Consider the following 21,313-nt stretch of genomic DNA (forward strand, 5'->3'; position numbering starts at 1 on the left):
TTCTGTGCAAGATACCAGCAAGGTTTAATCTGGGAGATTGTGTACTGTACAGGTCACTTATGAACCCAAACTGCAAGAGAGGGGCTGTATGCTGGCAAGGACACTGGAGTGCTCATCTGAGACAGCACTAGAAAAACATTAGCTCAGTGAATCTGGCAAAATGAAGGCTGACAGTGTCTGTGTGTGTAAGTGAATGGGAAAAGAGGAAATGAAAGAATGAAACAGGAAGAAAGAGAAGAACTTCTCAAACTGACAACACTTGCAGAAGAACAGATTTGCAGCCATAAAGACATTTGGGCTGGAAATTTTAAAGATCATAACTATCAATAAAATGAGACTCTGGAAGAGCCTTCAAGTCAAAGAGGAAAAGCTAAAAAGTTAATCTTTGTTTTTAGGATTCAGATTAAAAAAATTATGAAAGGGATATGAAGCAGTGCCTTGGGAGCACTTCATGACCTGTTAAGTCTCTTCAAGTCCTATGGGCTTCCTGACAGCATCAAAGCCCTGCCAACCCATGTTTTATGCTGATAGAACTGACAGAGTTGGAACAATGCATAATAACAATGTCCTTTGATGGCTGACATGCAACTAAGGATCTTTGTGGCGAATAAACCAAGAAAAAGTTGATGGTTTTCAAATACAGAATCTGTAATTTAAAGGCTTCTCATCTATATCTTCTGGTGAGCATCTGCTTCTCTCTATGAGATTCCTAACAGCCACCTGAGGACGTGGAGAACACATGGGATCTTCCAGAATAATTCAGAAGTAGGCAGCACAGGCAGACTAGGAATTTATAAAACTCACATATATTCAAGTAGGTCTTGTTTCAATTCTAAATCACTCCTGGCTGAAAACTGGGGAGAGTACAGAGAGCTGTATTATCTGAACCTGGATCTGAATTCAGAATTATTTAATAACAAGCTGAAACACAGATCTCTTTCCACAATCTTACTTTATAAAACTTAAGATCACGAACCAAAATTTTCAGTCCAACATAGAAGATTTCCTCAGTTCCTTTTTTACTTCAGGAAAAGAAAGGAAAACAGAACTCCACTAATGTTCCTAATGTATGTAAATGAATTTATTGCACTCTTTCCTAGCCAGGTAAGTGAAAGACACATCTTTAGTGATAAGCACTATTTAATCATGGAATCAAAAACAAATCCAGGCCCCACCAATTGTTTTCCTGTTAACACTTCAGTGCAGTTAAAGTTGCATCAAAAGTAGTACACATTTTGAGATGAGTAAACAGTGATGGTAAGTAATATGCTAAAGAAATTAACCAGCATTTTGATTACAAAAATAATTTTTTAAACAGTGAAATTAATAGAAAACAGACATAAAAAATGATGAAACAGTACTGAGTGTTTCTAATTCATCCTATGATGCTTCCAAAATGCTCTCCCATGAGCTGCCCATGAGCTTCTGGAATGGAATGTAAAATCCATCTGCAGTTATTATGCTGCTGTCCCTATAAAGTGCAAATGATGGAGACTGATGAAGGAAGTAAAAATGAAAGCAATTTCAAGTTTTGCCAAGTCCAACCTCTATAAAATGGTCAAATCTTAGTTTCCTTTCTTTTCTTTCTAGCATCACATTTCCCTGTCAAGAGGTTTGTAATAAATATTTATTATTTGACAACAATGTAGAATAAATATTAAATGACTGAAAAATCATTTCTGCCATAAGGCATGCTAAGAACACAAAGGTACTATGTAAGAGGAAATATATCACCTTGATGAAAAGTGAATAGAAATTGGATAGATGCCATTAGATTAGATAAAGGAAGATAAATGTGAGACAAGCAGAGCAGTTGAGAGAGAATTGATGATGACAGCAGAAATATTGTGCATTAACGTTTGCTTCGGTTAGGGAAAGCATTTTTAATAATACATTTTATTATTTATAAGCTTTATGGAAGAGGTGAATCACAGAATTGATTGCAAAAGCCCAACAGAAAACAGTAATTATTGGGACAATTCCTCCTGTCAATAGCAAGGGAAGTGATGAATTGGAAAAGGTATTGGATGAACTTTCAGAAGGCTTCTGACAACCAGAAATCAAGGCAATGTTCTGCCAAAAAAAAAGAGTAAAGATGATGAAGGGGACATTCTTATATCAAATTAGTTATCAAAATGCCAGGATGATAAACTACCAAACAGTGAAATAACAAGATGATTTTGACTGAGCTATCAGCTCTCATGTGACTGAAAAATTATGATTTTATAATGGAAAACTAATGATTTTAACAAAACTAATGGACTAAGACATTTCAACTAAATACTTGAGAAAATCATCTGTATTAACATTAAATACATCATTTCCATTTAGACTGGAAAGACAACCACTTTTGTTCCTATTTTTTATGGAAAATATTACAAGAAATTGGTTTTTTTAGCAACGACTGAAGAACATAAATAAAACTATTTGAAGCCTCCCTTAAAGTGTGTCAGTTTCTTATCAACGGACAGATTCTTCTCTTTTTATTTTATTCTATGTCAAACTTTTTCTTACACTGTCTTTTCTCCTTGTCTCATATTATTCTTGTCTATTGTACTGACAAAATGCGTATAATGTGCGCTAGAGACTGAATGAAAAGCAAATCCACATTTACAGTCAATAAGTATTTTAGAATTCAGGTCTACTGACTGAACACCAGAGACCTGTGAAAGGAGTCTGGCTCTCATTACTCTTGTGGCCCTTACTGAAACAATGCTGGCTCACTGGGATATTTGGCTAATTCATGGTGCTGTCCTATTGCAGCTCTTTGCTAAGAGCTGGTGCATTTCAGGAGAACTCTTCAGTAACACCACCTTCAGAAAGAGCATGAGAATTGAGCAGGAAGCCTATACCACTGACAGGGTCACTCAGCAGTGAGAATACTATCTCTCAAGGTTTGATTAGACTCATGTACTAATAAAATACGTGCTAAGCTAAACAAATCTTTCCCATGATTGTGCCAAATTGACTGGGTGGACAATCTTCACACCAGAATTTCCCCTCTTATTGTAGATCAGAAGGGTTGTTTTTTCAGCTGCAGTAGAGCCCAGGAAAAAGCCAGGAAGGAAAACAACAAAGTTGATTTTGCATCAGATATCCCAGCAGACTTCATAACTGTTTTTTCTGCCCTCCCTTCTGCTGCTTCTCAGGCCCAGTGTGCTGGAATTTGATATATTCTAGAAACGAAAGCAGCAGTCCTTATTCTGCAGATCGTTTACTTTTGAGTAGGAGCTGCAACCCAGTTCCCAGGGCCAGCTCTGTGTCTCAGTCCCACAGCTCACACTGCCTCCAGCCACCAGAAAGGTACCAAGGAGAGAACCAAGAGTTCCCTAAAGGGCACCAACACCATGGTGGCATTAAGGCTTCACAGAGTTGTTCCCCACTCCCTATTTACACTGAAGCATCCTTTAGGGCAATGGGATGGCGTTTTACAACATAAGAGAAAAAATGGTTGTGTTTCCTGCCAAACACCAATGCTCGTTGGACCTTGGAGCTCTCTGAGGTTTCAGTCCTGCCATGGGTTCTGATTTGACTTGTGGGATAACTGCCCCTTCTTGCAGAAACAGTGACCCTCAGGCCTTTCCAGCGTTATGGTGGGAAAAAAGTAGATTCAGTCTCCTGCAATCATTTACTAAGCTCACAAGATACACCTATAAACAATAAACTGATCTCTGATGGCAAACGATTCTGTGGACAACAACATTTTGCACTTATATGGTGCCTAATCTACAGACTTTAAAAAGGCCTTAGAAGGGTGGGGAAAAAAATAACCCCATTAAGCACTTGGGTAAATTAAAGCTCATAAATTAAAGTCCTAAAGATTTTATAGCTGATATCAGTACCAAAATCTGAATAACATTATTAAATCCTATTGCCTTAATAAGCAAATCACTGTAGAGTTTGACTTTATCAGGACCTCACGTTTTCTTACAGAAACAATTATCCCCTGCTTTGTATCTTCCTCAAACCCCACTGCTAGCAAAGGCTCTCCAGGCACAGATTTTCACCTTTCAGGCAGAAGAAAGCTCAGCCACTCCAGCTGTATTGTCTGCACCCATACACTTGTCAGTAAGAAAGGCTACAGGCTGGGCAATTATTGGGAATAAAGAGGTAAACCAGACAGGCTGAGAAAAAAGAGATATATGCTATCATTCTTCAGTCCTCCCAAAGATCTAGAGCCCACAATGTATTCTCCCTGTAAAAAAAAAAAAAAAAAAGAAAAAAAAAAAAAAGAAAAGTGTGGATTGAAACAGGGCATGCTTAAGATGTCCTGAGCACTAGAGAGGGAACTATGAGAAGTGGTACTACAAGCATGCTCCAGTACTGGGAGTATATGTGGAGTCCCTACTGATTTCATAAAATGCAAAAAAAAAAAAAAAAAAAAAAATTAAAAACCAATCATCATTTGGATTATAATTATTTCTTAGGAAACTGTAATTTAATTTGTGCCATACACAGCACCAGAGAGATGGGGTTCTCTGAAGTCCAGCTGTTTGAAAAAGCTTTCATCAAGGCTAGGTTAAAGGGCCACCACTCAATAAAATTCTTTATAGAGCAATTTAAATGGATTGCATCTCCTCTTTCCCCACAAGAAAATCCCACCTAAAGGAAACTGTTTAGGAACAAGTTTCCTTTCTAGTACTTAATGGAAAAGCAACAATGGCAGCTAGAGATGGTTTATGAGAGGCATTCCATAAACCCAAACCAATTAGTGCAGAAAAGTAGGCAAGCAGAGTTTGTGTACATCCTAAAAATATCCATTAGCACACATCTGGAAAAAGCAGCAGAGTGAATGGGCTCAAAAGGCAACTGACCATCCTGCTGTTGTCTCAATCCCTCAAAATGCAGCAGCACATTTGTTTATTTTCTTTTAGTGCAAGGCATACAAATTTCATATATTAAAAACATTGCTAAGAGTGCACAGCCAAGAATTCCCTGTTTATCATCTTGAGAAAAAATGACGGAGGGAGAAATGCAGATGCACTTAAGACATTTTTACATGGAAAACAGCAACCATGGGTGCTGATTTGAGTAAGAAATTTAATGAAGAGAAAGTCTTCAAAAGCTCAAGGGAAAACAAGCATGACACTTATATTAACAAATGTAGATTACTATCAAAGAGATCAAACTTTCTCAGCCAAATTTCAACAGATTACCTTTAATTATAAGAGTCTAGCTAGTGCTAGTGTGAAGCAGAGCTTTTGAAATATTTAAAATAAATCTCTAGAAACCATGAAGCTATGTAAGAATAGCCAAATTTCAGATAAATCACTTCTTGCCTTTTTGTTTCATCCTAGCAATAATTTCTAGGATATGACCATATATTCTTTTGTGTAAGCCTAGGCAGACCACTTCACCTTTCTCTCAGTGCTCCACTCTCAGAAGAGGTCAATGAATAAAACTTATATGCCTCTGTATTTCTTATGTTAAATTATTTAGGCTGCTTATATACCTACGTTTAAGCTTACATTTATGTTAAGCATATGTTCCTAACTCAACCAGCAATAGTTTTATTATTTATGCTCGACATTAATCTTAAAGAAGTACCAGGAATTCTGGGACATCATGGTCATGCCCATGGTATCACAGATATGTGATAACCTGAAACAAAAGTGAGGATCACTTATCCAGTGCGAAGACTAGAAGTGCAAGTGAGATAAAGGCATTTTATGGTACTTTTTACTTGCCTTTTCTGAATCAGCAGAATGTCAGGCAGACCGGGCTTGGCGATGTTCTGGCTGTACACTCTGCTATCCTAAGAGTACACAATAGTAGCCAGTGACTGTGCTCGCACTTTGTGCAACCACAAATTCTTCCCCAAGCAGAGGCCAATTGAGCTGCTTAGGTGGCAGAGAGGTGGGCAGATGGTTGAAAAGCTGACCTACAGAAGCTAGAGCAAAGAAGTGAGGTGCTGAGATTCTGCCTTTCAACACCAGACAGGACATTCAGAGGGCAGTACTAGGGTCTGAGCGCCAAACCCTCAACGTTTTAGTGATGGCAGTAGATACTCTCAATAGCTGTGCACAAAACAGGACTTTTTACAACAGAAAAAAAGCTCTCAGAGAAGTTTGTTAGTGCAGTTCTTCCTATAGTAATGAATAACAGTCACAGGCAATGACTCCAATAAAAATAAACCATCATTGCATGCACATGTGGCTGGGCTTACTCCCACAGGAGACATCCAATACTTGCAAAGGAAAGAAATGGAAGGAAAACAAACAAAAGAAGGAGATAGAAATGAAAACCAAGAATCTTTTAAGAAAAGAGGAGAAACAGAGAGGACAAGTCCAGGAAATAGGACACTGCAAATCTCAAGCCTGCTATACCTGGCTGGCTTCAGGTGTTCCTTATAAAAAGCAATATATGTATAGAGCACTTATTCACAGTGCAAAATGTCAGGAACTGGGAATCAGGATTCATGAGTATTCTTCCTAAATTTGCCACTGCTTTTTGAGCAACTAGAAAATCGGGTATGGACATAAGACATCTGTAGCAACTTTACTGCATTAATTTTCTGCCAGGTAGGCACAGCTCCAGATGTACCCTACTTTCCTGTACCCAGAGGCTGCAATCCAGAAGGCTCAATAAGCAACAGTTCTGCTATCTCTTTTCAGTGGGGTCTACTCCTACCCCTCTCATAAAACCAGAACAAAGGCATGTGTTTTGGCTGAGCCTGTCCAGGCAGTTGCTAGCAACAGATGACCAGTCTGCAAATTGTTTCAGCTTTTGTGGTGTGCCAAACATTGGATTTCAAGTGAGAGAGGTCAGCATGAAATATGTAGTGCCATTTAGGCATGGTTTTAGCATCAGGCACTATAATGAGGAGCTCTGAGTATCCTTGGACTGAGTAAACATAACTTCAGTGGAAGAAAATCATCAAAACCTCAAATGAGTATCAAAGACAAACACAGAAAACAAAACCAAAACTTTCCAAGGTGAACTGTCCTGATGTGCTCCAGAGCAACCACTGATCTGAATGCAATAGGCCAAATCTAACAAAATGCTGCTTTTCCTTAGCTATCCCTTCCCAGACTGCCAGCACATTGCTGAGCCCTTATACCCTGAGAGCCTTTTCTTGCCTGATGTACATAACAACAATAACTTCAGTGGCAGGGAACTGCATTACCCAGGCAAACAGCAAGTTTTAATTGGAAAAGAAAATTAAATCCCACATCTATATTCAAATGGTGTCTGATCTGCAGCAGCATAGCCAGGGAACTGCACAAAACCAGGCTGCCTCCAGTTTACTTTGTTGAAGTCAGACTTCTGGTGAAACTTCCCCTGGGTGAAATAGAGGGAGGGTATGCAGGGTAGTGAGCTCCCTTCAGCTCATGAAACACCAGATCCTACAAAATTCCTCTTCCCAGAAGCATTTTCTGTCTCCCTGCCACATGCCTTGTTCCCTGGTTAGTAAAATGGATTTTGTCACCTTTTCTGTTTCTGAGTGTCTCCTAATTTTCCCAGTGGAGAGTCCTCTATAGGCCAGGAAACTTCACAAGAACTTGGCTGTGATGATAGCCCATGCTATAATATTTTTGAGGCTCAAAGCCCCAATAATTGTCCAATGTGAAGGCTTGTAGCTTTTACCAGCAGGAAAGCAAGCCAGCCAGCAAGAGTGTCCTGCTTACCACAATAAAACAGTGCCAAGAAAAGGGATCTGAGGATGGTGCTATGGCTGGATAAAGTAGTTGGGCAACATAAACACAGACGCCTATGGGAATTCTCTTATGTGGCAACTTGTGGTCACTCAGGAGATTTACAGTACACCAGTAGTGAGAAGAACAGAAAATAGTTCATGTAGCTTTTCAGGGCCTTGTGTACTGCTCTATTTCACTCCAGTTCTGCAAGTAAGGAAACAGCTGAAGGATACAATACTTATTTATAACACATCTCTTTATCCCAGAGATCTTGTGTCCCAAATTGTGGAGGACTCCTAAGGGAGTAGCAGGACCATAGCACCAGAGCAGCTCTTCTCAGAACACACGGCTGCTTGCACCCAGCCTGCCAGGCACGGCTGGAAGCGACGGGGCCAGCGGGGAGCGCAGCTCAGAAGCCCAGGAGCCGCATGCTCAGACAGAGATGCCACGGGCTCCTCTGCCCGTGACACTGCCCAGAGCAAATCAGCTCAGTGTAATTCAGCAGCACAACGTGAGGAATGTACATTAAGTATGTAATTAGCATGTGCATGGCCATCATGATTTATCACTTTTATTATTCTTTGAATGTCTATAATAATTTTAGCAACACGCTTATCTTCTACAGATTAAAAAGTATCTGCTGTAAATTCAACTTCAATGCCTGTTTCTAATGTCTCAAATCTTTATGTAAACAATACTCATTCCTTCTTTAACCTTCTTTTAGTTTTCTAAATGATGAAAACCACCAACATTATTATTTATAAATTAAAGGAAAATTAATCTATTATAAAATAGCATCAGAATTGGGCTTTTCCTATTCTCCACTCATAGGTTTTGAACATCAGTAAAAACAAGTGTTCTTCCTTGAGGTAAAGGCATAATCCTAAAATCCCAGACCTGGGCTAAAGAGCTTGGGATTCAACCAAGTAAAAGTCCTAGATCATAGCATAAATATTTTTTACCCACACAAGTGGATGCAAAATGCCTTTGACATGAAACAAAAAAAAATCCCTCTTCCAACTCTTTTTGTGTGTTCACTTTGTTCTGTTCCTAAAAGCAAAGACCCTGGAGACAAGCTAACACAACACTGCTAATTTGACATGTGAGACACAGCAATATGATCTTATGCAAGGCATCAGCAGAGTGTATTTTAGAGCCCACTGGGCATCACACAACAAGGACAAGAAAAGAAGTCATACTAACAGACCTGTAAGCTAATATACAGATGCAATATGTGTGCTTTTGGAGTACTGTCATGCTCTACTGATCTTAAAAAAAATTTGACGGAGTTAATTTAAAGATTAGTAAGAAACTCTTTGATTTTTTTTTTTGTGCTTATTTATACTTTTCTTTTTTCAGCTTGCTCATTTATTTCAAATGAGATGACCATTATAAGACCACAAGCAAGACAAAAATGTATGAAAAAAGGAGAAAAAGGTAGTTTCCTCTTGTTTTTGATATGAAATGTACCATTCCCAGTTGTAAATATCCACACAATTTAAGAGAGAATTAAGTGGTTTTTTTATCTGTAGCTTGAGATGACTGTGGGTAGAGTTTTGTATTACTGTTAGATAGATAAATAAAGACTGATCCTAAAAGAAACAAGTTCAGTGACGTACACTGAAGAACAAACATAGCACTTGGACCAGAGCCATCAATGTGCTGAAATAAATGTCAGTGCTGGCTCAGGCATGGTAAGTTTTAATGGCTCAGACTCCAAACCTTCTTGACCACTGTCAGCTCTGCACAAGGCCAGCTCAAGTGTCCTGAAGCCCATAACTTCCACTTCAACACCGTGCAGTATGTAAACACCCTGAACTGCAGAAGATATCTGCACAGATAAATTAAATCAAATGGCAGAAAAAAATTAGACTGATTGTTCACTCAGGACTAGTGCAAGAATTTCTGCCAGAGATTCCGGACTCACTGGTAGGAAATGACTGATAAGAGAGACCATGAACCATCACTGTTACGCAAATGTGAAAGGGCCTTGCAAACCCAAGATAAATCTAATGAGCTCTTTCCAGTGCAGAACTTCAGCAGTGACTCACACACCACACTGCAACCTAAGTTTATCACTTTCTTTGATGAGACAGGGGGATTTATTGATAAGTGACCTCACTAGTCATTTCCAAGTTGGTGTTGCTCCAATATGAATACTCAAGGAAGAAGTAATTCATTAACTGAGCTGTACTTTACAGAACTTCTTACCAGTGTTGGAAAAATTGAAGCTACCCATCAATCACAGTCTGTCAGAAACACTGAACTTCAACACTGATTCAGAAATTTATGGCTTTCTGTTAATATGCAGCCAAAGGACATATCTCTCCCTAATCAAAGTACCTGTGAGAGCTGGAAGCAGGATGACTCAGGTAGTTATTTATAATGCCTTTTACCTTTTAGTCCCAAGTATCTTCCACTGTTTCCACCATACGGGTATAATACACTACCACCTCCTGCACACATCCTTTCCATTCCTGATTGAGCAGATGTCCCAAAATCCCATGGTATTTTTTCAGCAGTTACAACAATCAGTCCAAAGGAAGGTAATATTTTGAAAATTATCTATTTATTACCTTCTTGTTGCATTATGATGGGTAGATATGATAAAGTTGGCTAGGCAGCTCCCATTAAGTCTGCAACACTGGAGATAATCAAACCCCCCTGTGTTTTAAAGTGCAGTCCATCTCAGGCAGTGGTATGGCAAAATGGGTTTTATGCATTCAGATCCTAAGCAGTGAAGGTTTTCTTCTTTTTCAACCTGTTTTTACATCACAGCTAAAGGCACAGGAATTACAGAGATCAAAGATTAAAAAGTCTATGTAGAGCAAACTCCTTTAGATTAATTGAACCTATCCAGTGTAGATATACTGATAAAACTGAGCCAAAACCTCCACATTGTTCTCTCTGCAGTAGATTTTAAAAATCACTCACTGGCTGCCATTCTCCTGTGTTGTCAGTCTAGAACAGTTCAATGACTTTAGATTCCTAAAACAAGCAAAAATTCAAGTTCAGAGTACAATATCCTAGATATACAAACTGCTGACATGATTCCCCCTTAATATGTTCAGAGAATCATAAAAGTTGTAATGCTGAAGATGAGAGTCATGTCTGATCCCTACCTTTTCACACATGATGCCATGCATTTTGCCCACTAAAGTCGATGTGCTAAAGTTTGTCTGGTTTTAAAGCTTTACCTAAGGTCTGCTTTTTTTACCAGTGACAGCTCAATAAAGATATAAAAAAAATAAATAAAATAAATATATGTCAACATAGTCTATCTAGCACAGACCTTGGCTGGGAAGAAAGTGAGGAAAGCAGAAAGAAGCTTGAACAAACATTTCCAGGCCATATACAGTATTCCAGAGATGTCCCCAGTGCCTTTCCACAAGGATACAAACACTTTTGTCTACAAACATTTTTGTTTACTAAGAATGTCTTTTAAGTATAGTATATGCCAAGATAGACTCGGCAGAACTTTTCTGAATAATTAACACTTAAAGTTGAGTTAGACATTGCTTCCCTCTGTCTTCAAATTTAAAAAGAAAAAACAATTAAAAAAAGCAAAAAGGAGAATCTGGTAGAAGACAGGAGGCAAGGGGATTTGCCACGTCATTCCAAGGATAAACAACTTTGGTCATTGCCACTCTTTAGGAGTGATGACATTTCAGTTATTGATGAGAGAATCTGCCCTAGGTTAATTCTTCTCTGCTTTGAGGAAAAACACACACAGAAGTCAAATCAAAATCAGGAAAGTCATTCTGTATAAACAGGATGGGAATTTGCATCCATTCCCTCTGTGCAAAGGGACTTAAGCTTACAAACAGAACATTCTTCAGACAATTCAGACCAGAGCCTAAAAGTCCCATCTGGTTCTCTCTCTCCCATTTTTATGCTGTTTTACTTAACTGTAAGTACAATGTTTGTAAAGGGTGTTGGATTAATAGCATCACAGACAGAAGCTCTCTTCTGTATTCAGAACAGATTTTGTTACAGTAATCTTATTTCTCCCATCCTGACCTTTAAGCGGCTCCCAATAAAGAACAGGAGGTATAGCCCAAATTTCTGAAAATTTCTGATTAACATGAAAGTGCACAGTTATTAATTAGACCAAGGCAAACCTCAGTTACAGAACTGAGAAAATACATAAAAATTAAAACAACAGCATCTCTGTGACTAGGTAGGTCTCATCAAGGTAATAATTCTGTTTTCTGTGGTGGGTTTGAAAGAGGGGAAAAAAAGGTACTGATAATACTAGAAATGTTGCATTAACTACTACTGGAGATAAGAGGCCAGACAAGCATTTTAACAATCTAAAAATTTAAGTGCTAGCTACTGTCTTTGTTGCATACTTGCAGTTCAGAACAGTTTTGATTTCTGCAAAGAAGAGAGACAGAGGAATGCAAGGTGACTTCTAGAGCTGAGGCTTAGGAAAATCACCTCTGGTATCAACAGAAACTGGAAACAAGGAATTAGAGAAAAAGTTCTGCTATAAAACTCTAAGTCACAGTCCCAGATGTGACTTAGAGATAAGGGGGTTTTGTTCTGTTTTGTTTTATTGCTTATAAAGAAAAGTTTATGGCATGCTGAGGAGAGAGGTTCAAGACTGAACTCAGTGACCACACTGAACATCAGTTCAGCAGGTGAGTTGATCTACTGAGCAAGCTGGAGCAGGAAGCAGGAGTACCTTCAGTATAGAGTACCAGGAGATACAAAGACTTCAAGCGCCTGAAACAAAGGCAATAAATGTAAAGCAAGATCAAGCTTATTGGCACTCAATGGCAGGGAAGAGATTCCAGCTCTGCTCCCAGCTGCAGTCACAGTTATGATTCAGCTTCCTCAGCTATGAGCACCTGACAAGGGCACTGCAGAGATCAGCCTGCAAATGCTTTTGCACAGTAATTTGAAAATATAACATAATAGGAGATAGTTAACTTGTAACTGTGTAGTTAGTAGCAACCAAGAAGCAGCCTCTTCTGAGAGTGGGCTGGTCTGGCAGTCAAAAATACCTACCAGAAAGAGCCCACCTCTGCCACCAGCCCCAGCAGGAAGACCTCAGTGTAACTTCATGACTGAGTTTGCCTCTCTGCCTCAGAGATGTCCCTGCTTCTCTGTTTAGGATGCTTTGAACTACAGGTGAGTGAGTTTGAAGCTTGTACAGCTCTGACAGTAGAATAATCCTCATTAAGAAAACTTGCAGTACTTATTAAAGAAATAACAGAGAAGAGAACAAGATGAACTATTTCAAGGTTTCTTCTGGTCTTTTCTATTTATTTGACATAGAGCCTTTTGATTTCTATTTAGATTCCTAGATAATAAATTGATTAGTGTTTTACAAGCACCTGAGTAAGTGAATTCTTGTTCAAGAATGATGGAAACATTTCTCTTTAAAAGTGTCCTGTTAACAGGAGAGGGCCATACATGCAGAATCCCGACCCATTTAATGTAGACAGGGCTCCAGTGATGGCTACATTGTATGACCACCCCCCAAAAGTTCATTAAGAAGGAGGTTTGCTGCAAAGAGAGACATGAACAAACACTCAGGTCAGCCAAGTAAGTCACCTGGTGATGTCTGAGCTCCAAACACTTGTTAATGAACCGTCGCTGTTTTTCTGGCATCCTTTCATTTGGCACTTTGCTGGATTAAGTCAGAATTGTGCTATGTTGATAACCATCTGTTTATGCTGCAGTTGTGCCTTGTGTCCAGTTTCATACTGTTCTCATGCTATTCAAGATTATATTGCTGCTTATGCTTGTATATGATCTATGGATGAGCAAAAGACTTCTGTCATAAGGGTTATCAGTCGACAGCACTTCAATCAGAAAAAAACCCACAAGCTTATTTATGTATTTTTAAGGATGTGGTTCGTAAATATGCATGGAAATTTAAAGCCATAACAATATTGTGTCCTGATTCAAAATATTCAATTGATAGTTGAGGTGAGGCAAAAGTCTCTGAAGTAAATGTGCATCCTAGGAAAAAACCATTTCTTTACATTGAAGGGTTTGCAGAATTTGAATATGTGCTTCTGCAGTTGTTTCACAGCTCTTTTTTCAAAAGAAACATAATGGAGAATGGTAAAAAATTAATCTCACCTGAAAAAAAATCTACTTTTCTGTAAAGTTTCCTATTATTTTTTTCCTTGCATGACTCCCCACCATCACTTTTATCCTAAAAAGAATTATAAAAATATTTATTTGTGTTTTTACAGAATTTACTTTCCATATGATAAGCATATTATATAAGATGATGGCTCAGAACAGATACTTTTCAACATTTCCAATAGCCTGGTGAAGTTACAGCCAAATATCTGTATATTTGGAAAGAACTTCTTTACTAATATGATAAAAAAATGTAAGGTAAATAACTGGAAATCTCATAAATGTAAAACATAATCCTCACTCCCCTTTACTCCCCCCATCCAGCAAGTACCAGGGTTACTTCACCACAGTCATTTTGGAATGCTTATTCAGGGCTTATTCATATGATAGTAAGCAGAGCAAGATGAAACAGCTGGTCTGTAACCAAGGACACAACAAAAGTTATGTCTGGCATTAGTCTGAGCGAGATAAGGGGGTTTTGTTCTGTTTTGTTTTATTGAGAATGAGTCACCACCACACACTTATGCATTTGAAACACTTTACCTGCACACTTTACCATTTTACCAGGAAAATTCCTGCCCAACAGCTCACTTAGCACAGCTTAAAAGCTTCAGTCCATATCTCAATCCTAAAACCAGTTTTTCTCCAGATATTCCCTGATCTGGAAGACGTGGATGTGGAGTAGAATGAAGCTCCCATAACCCAAGGGGAAATGCCCAGTGAGCTGCTTTGACACCTAGACACACACGGGTCTGCAGGGCCAGGTGGGAGCCACCCAAGAGTGCTGCGGGAGCTGTCGGAAGAGCTCAGTGAGCCCCTGCCCATCAGTTACCTGCAGCCCTGGTCACCCGGGGTAACCTGGCAAACGTGGCACCATCTACAAGGGCCAGAGGAGCACCTGGGAACTACAGGCCTGTCATCCTGACCTTGGTGCTGGGGAAGCTCATGGAGCAGACCATCCTGAGCACCAGCACACAACACATGCAGGACAACCAGGGGGCCAGTCCCAGACAGCATGGGTTTGTGAAAGGCAGGTCCTGCTTGACCAACCTGATCTCTTTCTATGACAAGTGACCTGCTGGGTGGATGAAGTAATATCTGTGGATGTCACTACCTAGACTTTAGTAGAGCTTTTGACACTGTTTCCCACAGCATTCTCATGGAGAAATTGGCTTGCCATGGTGCAGATAGGTGTACTGGTGGCTAGGTGATACACTGTCTGGGTGGCTGGGCCCAGAGAGAGGTAGTGCATGGTGCAAAGTCCAGTTGGTGACCAGCCACCAGTGGTGCTCCCCAGGGCTCAGTATTAGGGCAAGACCTATTTAATGCCTTCATCAATTCTCTGGACAAAAGGAAAACGTGCACCACCACTTTTTGCAGGCAACAGCAACTTGGGCAGGAGTGTTGATCCACTGGAGGGTAGGAATGCTCTGCAGAGGGACCTGGACAGGCTGGATTGATGGGCCAGTTATGTGACATTCAATAAGGTGAAGTGCTGGGTTCTGCACTTGCATCACAACAACCCCAGGCAATGATACAGGCTGGGAGAAGAGTAGCTGGGGGTGCTGGTTGACAGAAGCTGAATGATCCAGCAGTCCTGGTGGCCAAGAAGGCCAGTGGCATCCTGGACTGTATCAGGAACAGTGCGGCCAGCAGGACCAGGGCAGTGATCGTCCCCCTGTACTCAGCACTGATGAGGCTACACCACAAATCCTGTGTCCTGTTTGGGCTCCTCCATATAAGAAGAACATTGAGGCGCTGGAAGGGTCCAGAGAAGGGCAACAAGGCTGGTGAAGGGTCTGGAGCTGATGAGGAGTGTCTGAGGGAGCTGGACTTGTTCAGCCTGGAGAAAAGAAGATTCAGAGTTCATTGCTCTCTACAACTCCCTGAAAGGAGGTTGTAGGTGGGTAGAGGTTGGTCTCTTCTCCCAGGTAACATGTGATTGGAAAAGAGGAAATGGCCTCAGGTTGCCCCAAGGGAGTTTTAGATTGGGTGTTAGGAAGAATGTTTTCACATTAGAAAGGGTTGTCAAGCATGGGGACAGGCTGCTCAGGGAAGTGATGGAGTTTCCATCCCTGAAGGTATTTAAAAGACATGTAGATGCGGTACTTGGGGACATGGTACAGTCGTGGACTTGGGTTAATGGTTGAACTCCATGATCTTAAAGGTTCCAACCTGTGTGATTCTGTGATTCTAAATGCTCTTTCTTGAAAATACCACAGGAAAGCACTGGCTTGCTATAACACTTCTATATGTATTTTTCCTCTGAGAATTTCAAAATGTGTTACAGAGATTAACACAATGCTATGAGTCTCACCAATCCCTTGAAAATTATAAAATAAACCAGGCCCACAGAAGCTGCCATACCAGATCTGGGCACTGTCTCATTTAATCCAGCATCCTGCCTCCAATGGACAAGAACAAAACGTTAAATATAGCGTGGCAATGTATTTAACCCTACCAAAGACAGCTGAGAATACATGAAAAACAGTAATCTTAAAGCCTGCTGACTCCAGTTCAGGAAAGAAGGATAATTATATACATAGGGGTAACTGAGGAGTCTGATAGTTTCTAGTGCAGCCCTGTTGGTTTTGGCCCAAACTCAAAGAGTCTGCATGTTTATGTATGCATTTCAGGAAAACAAATGTCATGGTTAGCTACTTAAAAGAGTGCTTTTAGGGAGAGCAAAGTATCAGTATCCATAAAGATAATTCCCTTCATGAAGGTATTTGTGCGAAAAAATTAACTTTTCCCATGTTCTCACATGTTCTTATGCCACTGTTCTGCTGTTGAAACTATGCAGCTCAGACCCACCTCTGTAGCTAAAAGTCTCCTGCAGTTGTCCATGCTTCTGGATTTTGGTGACATAAATGAATTTAAATGCAGACTGGAAATTTCTTTTGGCCCTCCCCCAGTGGCGCTGCTTCTGTCCTGGAGGAAACAAAAACCAGAACCCTGGCTTCTAGAAGGAAGCAAAAGAGCAAAGTTCATCTGTTTGTTCAGAAAGCTGTTCCTCTCCTAGCAATAAAGCAAACCTAACTGATTTTCAGGCAGGCAGAACATCCCAGAAATTTCATTACTTTGCTGAACTGGCTGCTGTCTTATTAATGTTCACCAGACGTAGGAAGGGTGGGGTGGAAAAAGGGATAGTTGGCTGGAAAATATCTACCGGACAAACAAAATAAATTTTTTACTTAACATATAAAAAAATCCCAACCGTGTAGGAATTCTGTGTTCAGTTTCCTAAGGTTTGTTACATACTTGCTCTGCCACCTGCTGCCCTGGCATTCCCCAAGGTTTCAGGAACAGGGACTGTGTCCGTGAGTTTTCCCAGAAACAAATACTGCGTGACTAAGAACAAGCATCTAGCAGCCCAGTGGGCTGTCCAGGAGATACCACAGCTCTGGAAAACAGCTTGAATCCTCCTGAACAATCACAGTATCACTCTGTGTTTGGAAGGATACCACCCTTGGCCCAGTGCTTCTCAAGAGGTGCTTTTTCTCTTGATGGGTGCCATTCTGCAGCAAGGATTGGCACGCTAGCTCTACTACCTTGGAAGTCAGACATGAGGGAAAGTCTCTCAGACTGTCACCACCACTCCAGCTCCTCCAGGGAAAGAAAGAGAGAAAGCAGATTCAGGAAGAGAATATTCTGGAGATGAAGTGACTGACTGAAGAATTAATTTTACTTTTTGAGAAACCAAATTGTATCCCCTTTGGAAGGAAAAGGGGAAGCAAGGTCAGGTGACATGGGAAGAATACAGAAGTGCTATTGGCCATGGTAGGGGAAAAATTTGTCTGGTCAAAGCTCAATTGGAGATTAAGCAGGCCAGACCTGTGGGGGACAATACAAAGAGTTTTTTTCAAATACATTGGTGGCAAAAGGCAGCACAGAAATAACTTCATCCCATTACAGGATGAGGATTGTCAACCTCACAAACAAGGACGTGGACAAGGCAGAGGTGTTTAAATACATTCTTTGCCTCCATCTTCAACATGGATGATGTGCCACGGAGGCCTCTAGTCCTGAGCTAGAGGACCATGACTGCCAGAATGATCAATTCCCAGCTGATCCTGAAATTGTGTGGGATCTGCTGCTTCAGCTGGATCCCTACAAATCTATGAGGCCTGATGGGACTCATAGAGACTCAGACTCATAGTCTGAGGAGCTAGCTGATGTCATCACAAAGCCTGTCTCAATGATTTTCAGCAGTCTTGGGAATCCTGAGATGTCCCAGCTGACAGGAAGCTGGCAAACATTATCCTGATTTTCAAGAAGGCCAGGAAGGAGGGCCTCAGAAACTATAGGCCTGGCGGTCTCAATTCAGTGCCTGGTAAAATCATGGAAAAGATTATTCTGGGAAGTGCTGAAAAACACCTGGAAGTGTTTTTCACAATGCAGTCGTTGATCACAGCCAGCAGGGCTCCATAAGGGGAAAGTCCTGCTTGTTGAACCTGATTTCCTTCTAGAACAGGGGAACCCACCAAAAAGACCTAGGAAAGCCAGCAGATGTAATCCTCTTGGCCTTCTGCAAAGCTCTCAGTATCCTTTCAGACAAATTGTCCAGGCCACAGATGGATAAATACATCATGTACTGGGTGAGCAACTGGCTCACAGGTCAGGCCCACAGAGCTGTAGTGAGTAGAGTGACATCAGAGTGGGGACCCATCCCCAGTGGGGCTCTGCAGGCTCCATCCTCAGCATCTCCATTAATGACTGGGACACAGGATTCAAAGGGACACTATGTAAGTTTGCCAATGCCACTGAATTGTCAGGAGTCTTGAGTCCCTAAGGGGCATGGAGGCCCTGCAGAGAGACCTTGACAAATTAGAGATGGGCAATCATCAACTATATGAAGTTTCTATGATTCTATGGAAACACAGCTCATTCTTTATACAGTATTGATTCTGCAAGGTTACAAATGTGGAAAAGCAGGAAAAACTTGGTTTTGAAACTACTTTTCACCCTAATCTCCAGACCAACTGTGTGCTTTCAGTGATACCCTGGGGCAGAATTGCACTTTAAAACCAAGACTATAGATAATCACAAGGATTTGGTTGGGGTTTTTTGTGTTTTTTTTTTTGGGGGGGGGGGGGGGGGGGGGCTTTTTTCCTTGGCTTGTTGGGGGGTTTTTTTGGCTTTTTTTTTTTTTTTTAAGTATGAGAATTTGTAAATGTGATTACTGACTTGATAATTTTTAAATCTTCCTGTTAAGCTTCCTTAAAAAGTGCTGGCTTTCAAAGCACTGATATCTAATACCTCCGGGCAGAAGCACTTTACGATGACTGAAATGGCATCTCAAGAACTGAGGCACCTTTATTCACAGTTCATTTCTGAAAGTGGGTCTAAAGCAATTATAAAGGAGCATATGTGTGTAAAATGATAGTAATTTGATCAATACAGGCTGCCATAGGTAGGGTAACTCCAGATGCCTTCCTCTAACTGGAAACTGCAAGTCTAGCTGAAATATTTTTATGAGTTTAAGAAACGAGAATTTATCTGGAAAAAGGACACAAATATCAGCAATAGGAAAATACCTACAGGACATCATGGACATATTTCAGTCATGGACTTCACAGGCACATCACTATTTATATCACACTTCTATTTCAAATTATTTTGGTTTTAATAATATATACTAACATTTACTTTAGGGTTGTTTTTTTTTCTCTGTAGCTTTAGTTCCTCTGCTTTATAAAAAAAAGGGTGAGCACATAGCTTCACTTATAATCAAGGTGGTGCACCTGATAAATCCAGCAAAGAAGAGAGGAAAATTCTGTTAAGCAGATCATAATTTCCAAGGCTTGAACACAACTTTTCATACATTTGTGATCTATTCCTTCTCAAAAAAAAAAAAATTCGGAAAACCTATATGTAATATCTGAATGTTCTTGAGGAAAGCTGTCTCCCTTTTTCCACTACCAGAGGAATTTTCTTAATCTGTTTTAACTGACTTTGTGCATCATGAAGTAGCACAGAGCCCAGTTTCTGCCCTTTACCCTCTGCCAACTCCACCTCTCATGTAACACTGAAGTGATCCAGGAAATTTATGAACAGCTTTGTATCTTGCAAACTTAGTATTTCTGTAAAAAAGGAGAACTTGTTACAGAGCAGAATATGAGGCAGTGCATAAGAACATTTCTAAGACCAGCAGCAGTAACAGTATATTTCTATGTATTGCCTTTAGAAGTGAGTACAGAAGGTGCCTTTTCTAGCTGCATTTGACACACTTAACCTTCTACTTCAAAGTCCAGAGGACTACTCCTTCGAAGTAGTCAAAGTGTCCACATCTACTGAAGAAACAGGAGTGCTATCATTATAATTACTTCTAATAAGTAATTCTCAAATCCTCTAGGAGAGGATGGCTTCCTCTCCTCTGGCTCTAAAGACTGCAATTTAAACGTGAGAAACTTTGTGAGGTGACAGTAAACCCAGGAGCACCAACCTGAATGCACATGGGTAGTAGTGGTATAGGAGTAAGATGGTACAAATATCATGTAGCAATTTTCTGACAGCTCTCTACTTTAACTGGCAGGAAATCAATAACATTAGGACTGAGGGTCACAGCCTTTGGAAAGAGTTACATCAATGCAAAAACAGAACAGACAAAGCCAAAAGAGATTATAACCACAGATATCCCAAGGGACAGATGAAATCATGTATTATGATGGTTTTAAAAACAACAAAAAAAAGTCATTCCCTCAATCATATCCCAAATGTCTCGTCTCTCAGTTTTTTAGTTTTTTAAATTTTGAGGTGAAGATTGCAGTAAACGATGCTACTATGTTTCACTTAAAAGCATAAAGTCTCTCAGTGAAAAGGGTGACTGTTCTTCTATTTGCAGGCATACTTGTGGGAAATTGGTACTGTACTTACTGCTCAAAGTTAAGCTTGCTGGTGCAGGCAGCAAGCTTCTACTCACAAACACCAGCCACAGAAAAGAGAGTGCTCCCTGTCCTAACAGTCACAGCTGAAATTGGGCACAAAGAGTGGACAGCATGACAGCAAAACACTCATGGCAGTGAAAAGACTAGGTTTTTCCTGTCCTAAAATTCCTGTGGAAGAAAGCACTTTAAGGATTACCTTTCATCATGGATTACCTTTCATCTCCACGATGTAGAACGCACTAAAGGCTCAAGAAACTTGTACATCTGTACCAACTGTGACTCAGGCCCACCCTAATACATGGAGGCACTGGAGTGCTGGTCATCCCTTAAAAACAAAGGACACTGACTGACCTCCACCCCAAATAAGCAACTGGGCTTTCAACTGCCAAGTTCTCAACACATGTATCATAACCAGAGAGGCTGAAGGACACAGCCCATCTGACCAAGCACTGCTGGTGTAGCTTTATTTAAATTCTCTTTGCTGTTAAGGTCTCACCTGTCTTGTTGGCAAGTCATGGTATTGTAGTATGAGCCTGGTGTTGACGCTGTGACTCCACGTGTTGCCAAGGGCTGCTGTCACATAAGCAGAATCCCTCTTCCCACTCACAGAAGATCCTAAAGATAAACAGAGAGAAACTTCATCAGGACTCCGGCACAGAAAAGGGTTCAGCCTTGAAACTTCATTAG

The 21,313-nt window shown here is 40.4% G+C and overlaps 1 protein-coding gene across 5 annotated transcripts in view; it reads right to left on the reverse strand.

Moving 5' to 3' along the window:
• Nucleotides 1–21,313, reverse strand: part of RAD51B (RAD51 paralog B) — a 386,354-nt gene that overhangs the window by 156,846 nt on the left and 208,195 nt on the right. For 3 of the 5 annotated variants that reach the window (XM_059849716.1, XM_059849718.1, XM_059849715.1), the window contains exon 9: nucleotides 21,123–21,241. In XM_059849716.1, the coding sequence (XP_059705699.1) occupies nucleotides 21,123–21,241 (119 nt within the window). Of the gene's footprint in view, nucleotides 1–14,215; nucleotides 15,583–16,553; nucleotides 16,702–21,122; nucleotides 21,242–21,313 lie in introns of those variants that run through there. The other 2 variants (XM_059849714.1, XM_059849717.1) reach the window with 2 other exon arrangements.

Source organism: Haemorhous mexicanus, chromosome 6, assembly GCF_027477595.1.
Source record: "Haemorhous mexicanus isolate bHaeMex1 chromosome 6, bHaeMex1.pri, whole genome shotgun sequence".
NCBI lineage: Eukaryota > Metazoa > Chordata > Aves > Passeriformes > Fringillidae > Haemorhous > Haemorhous mexicanus.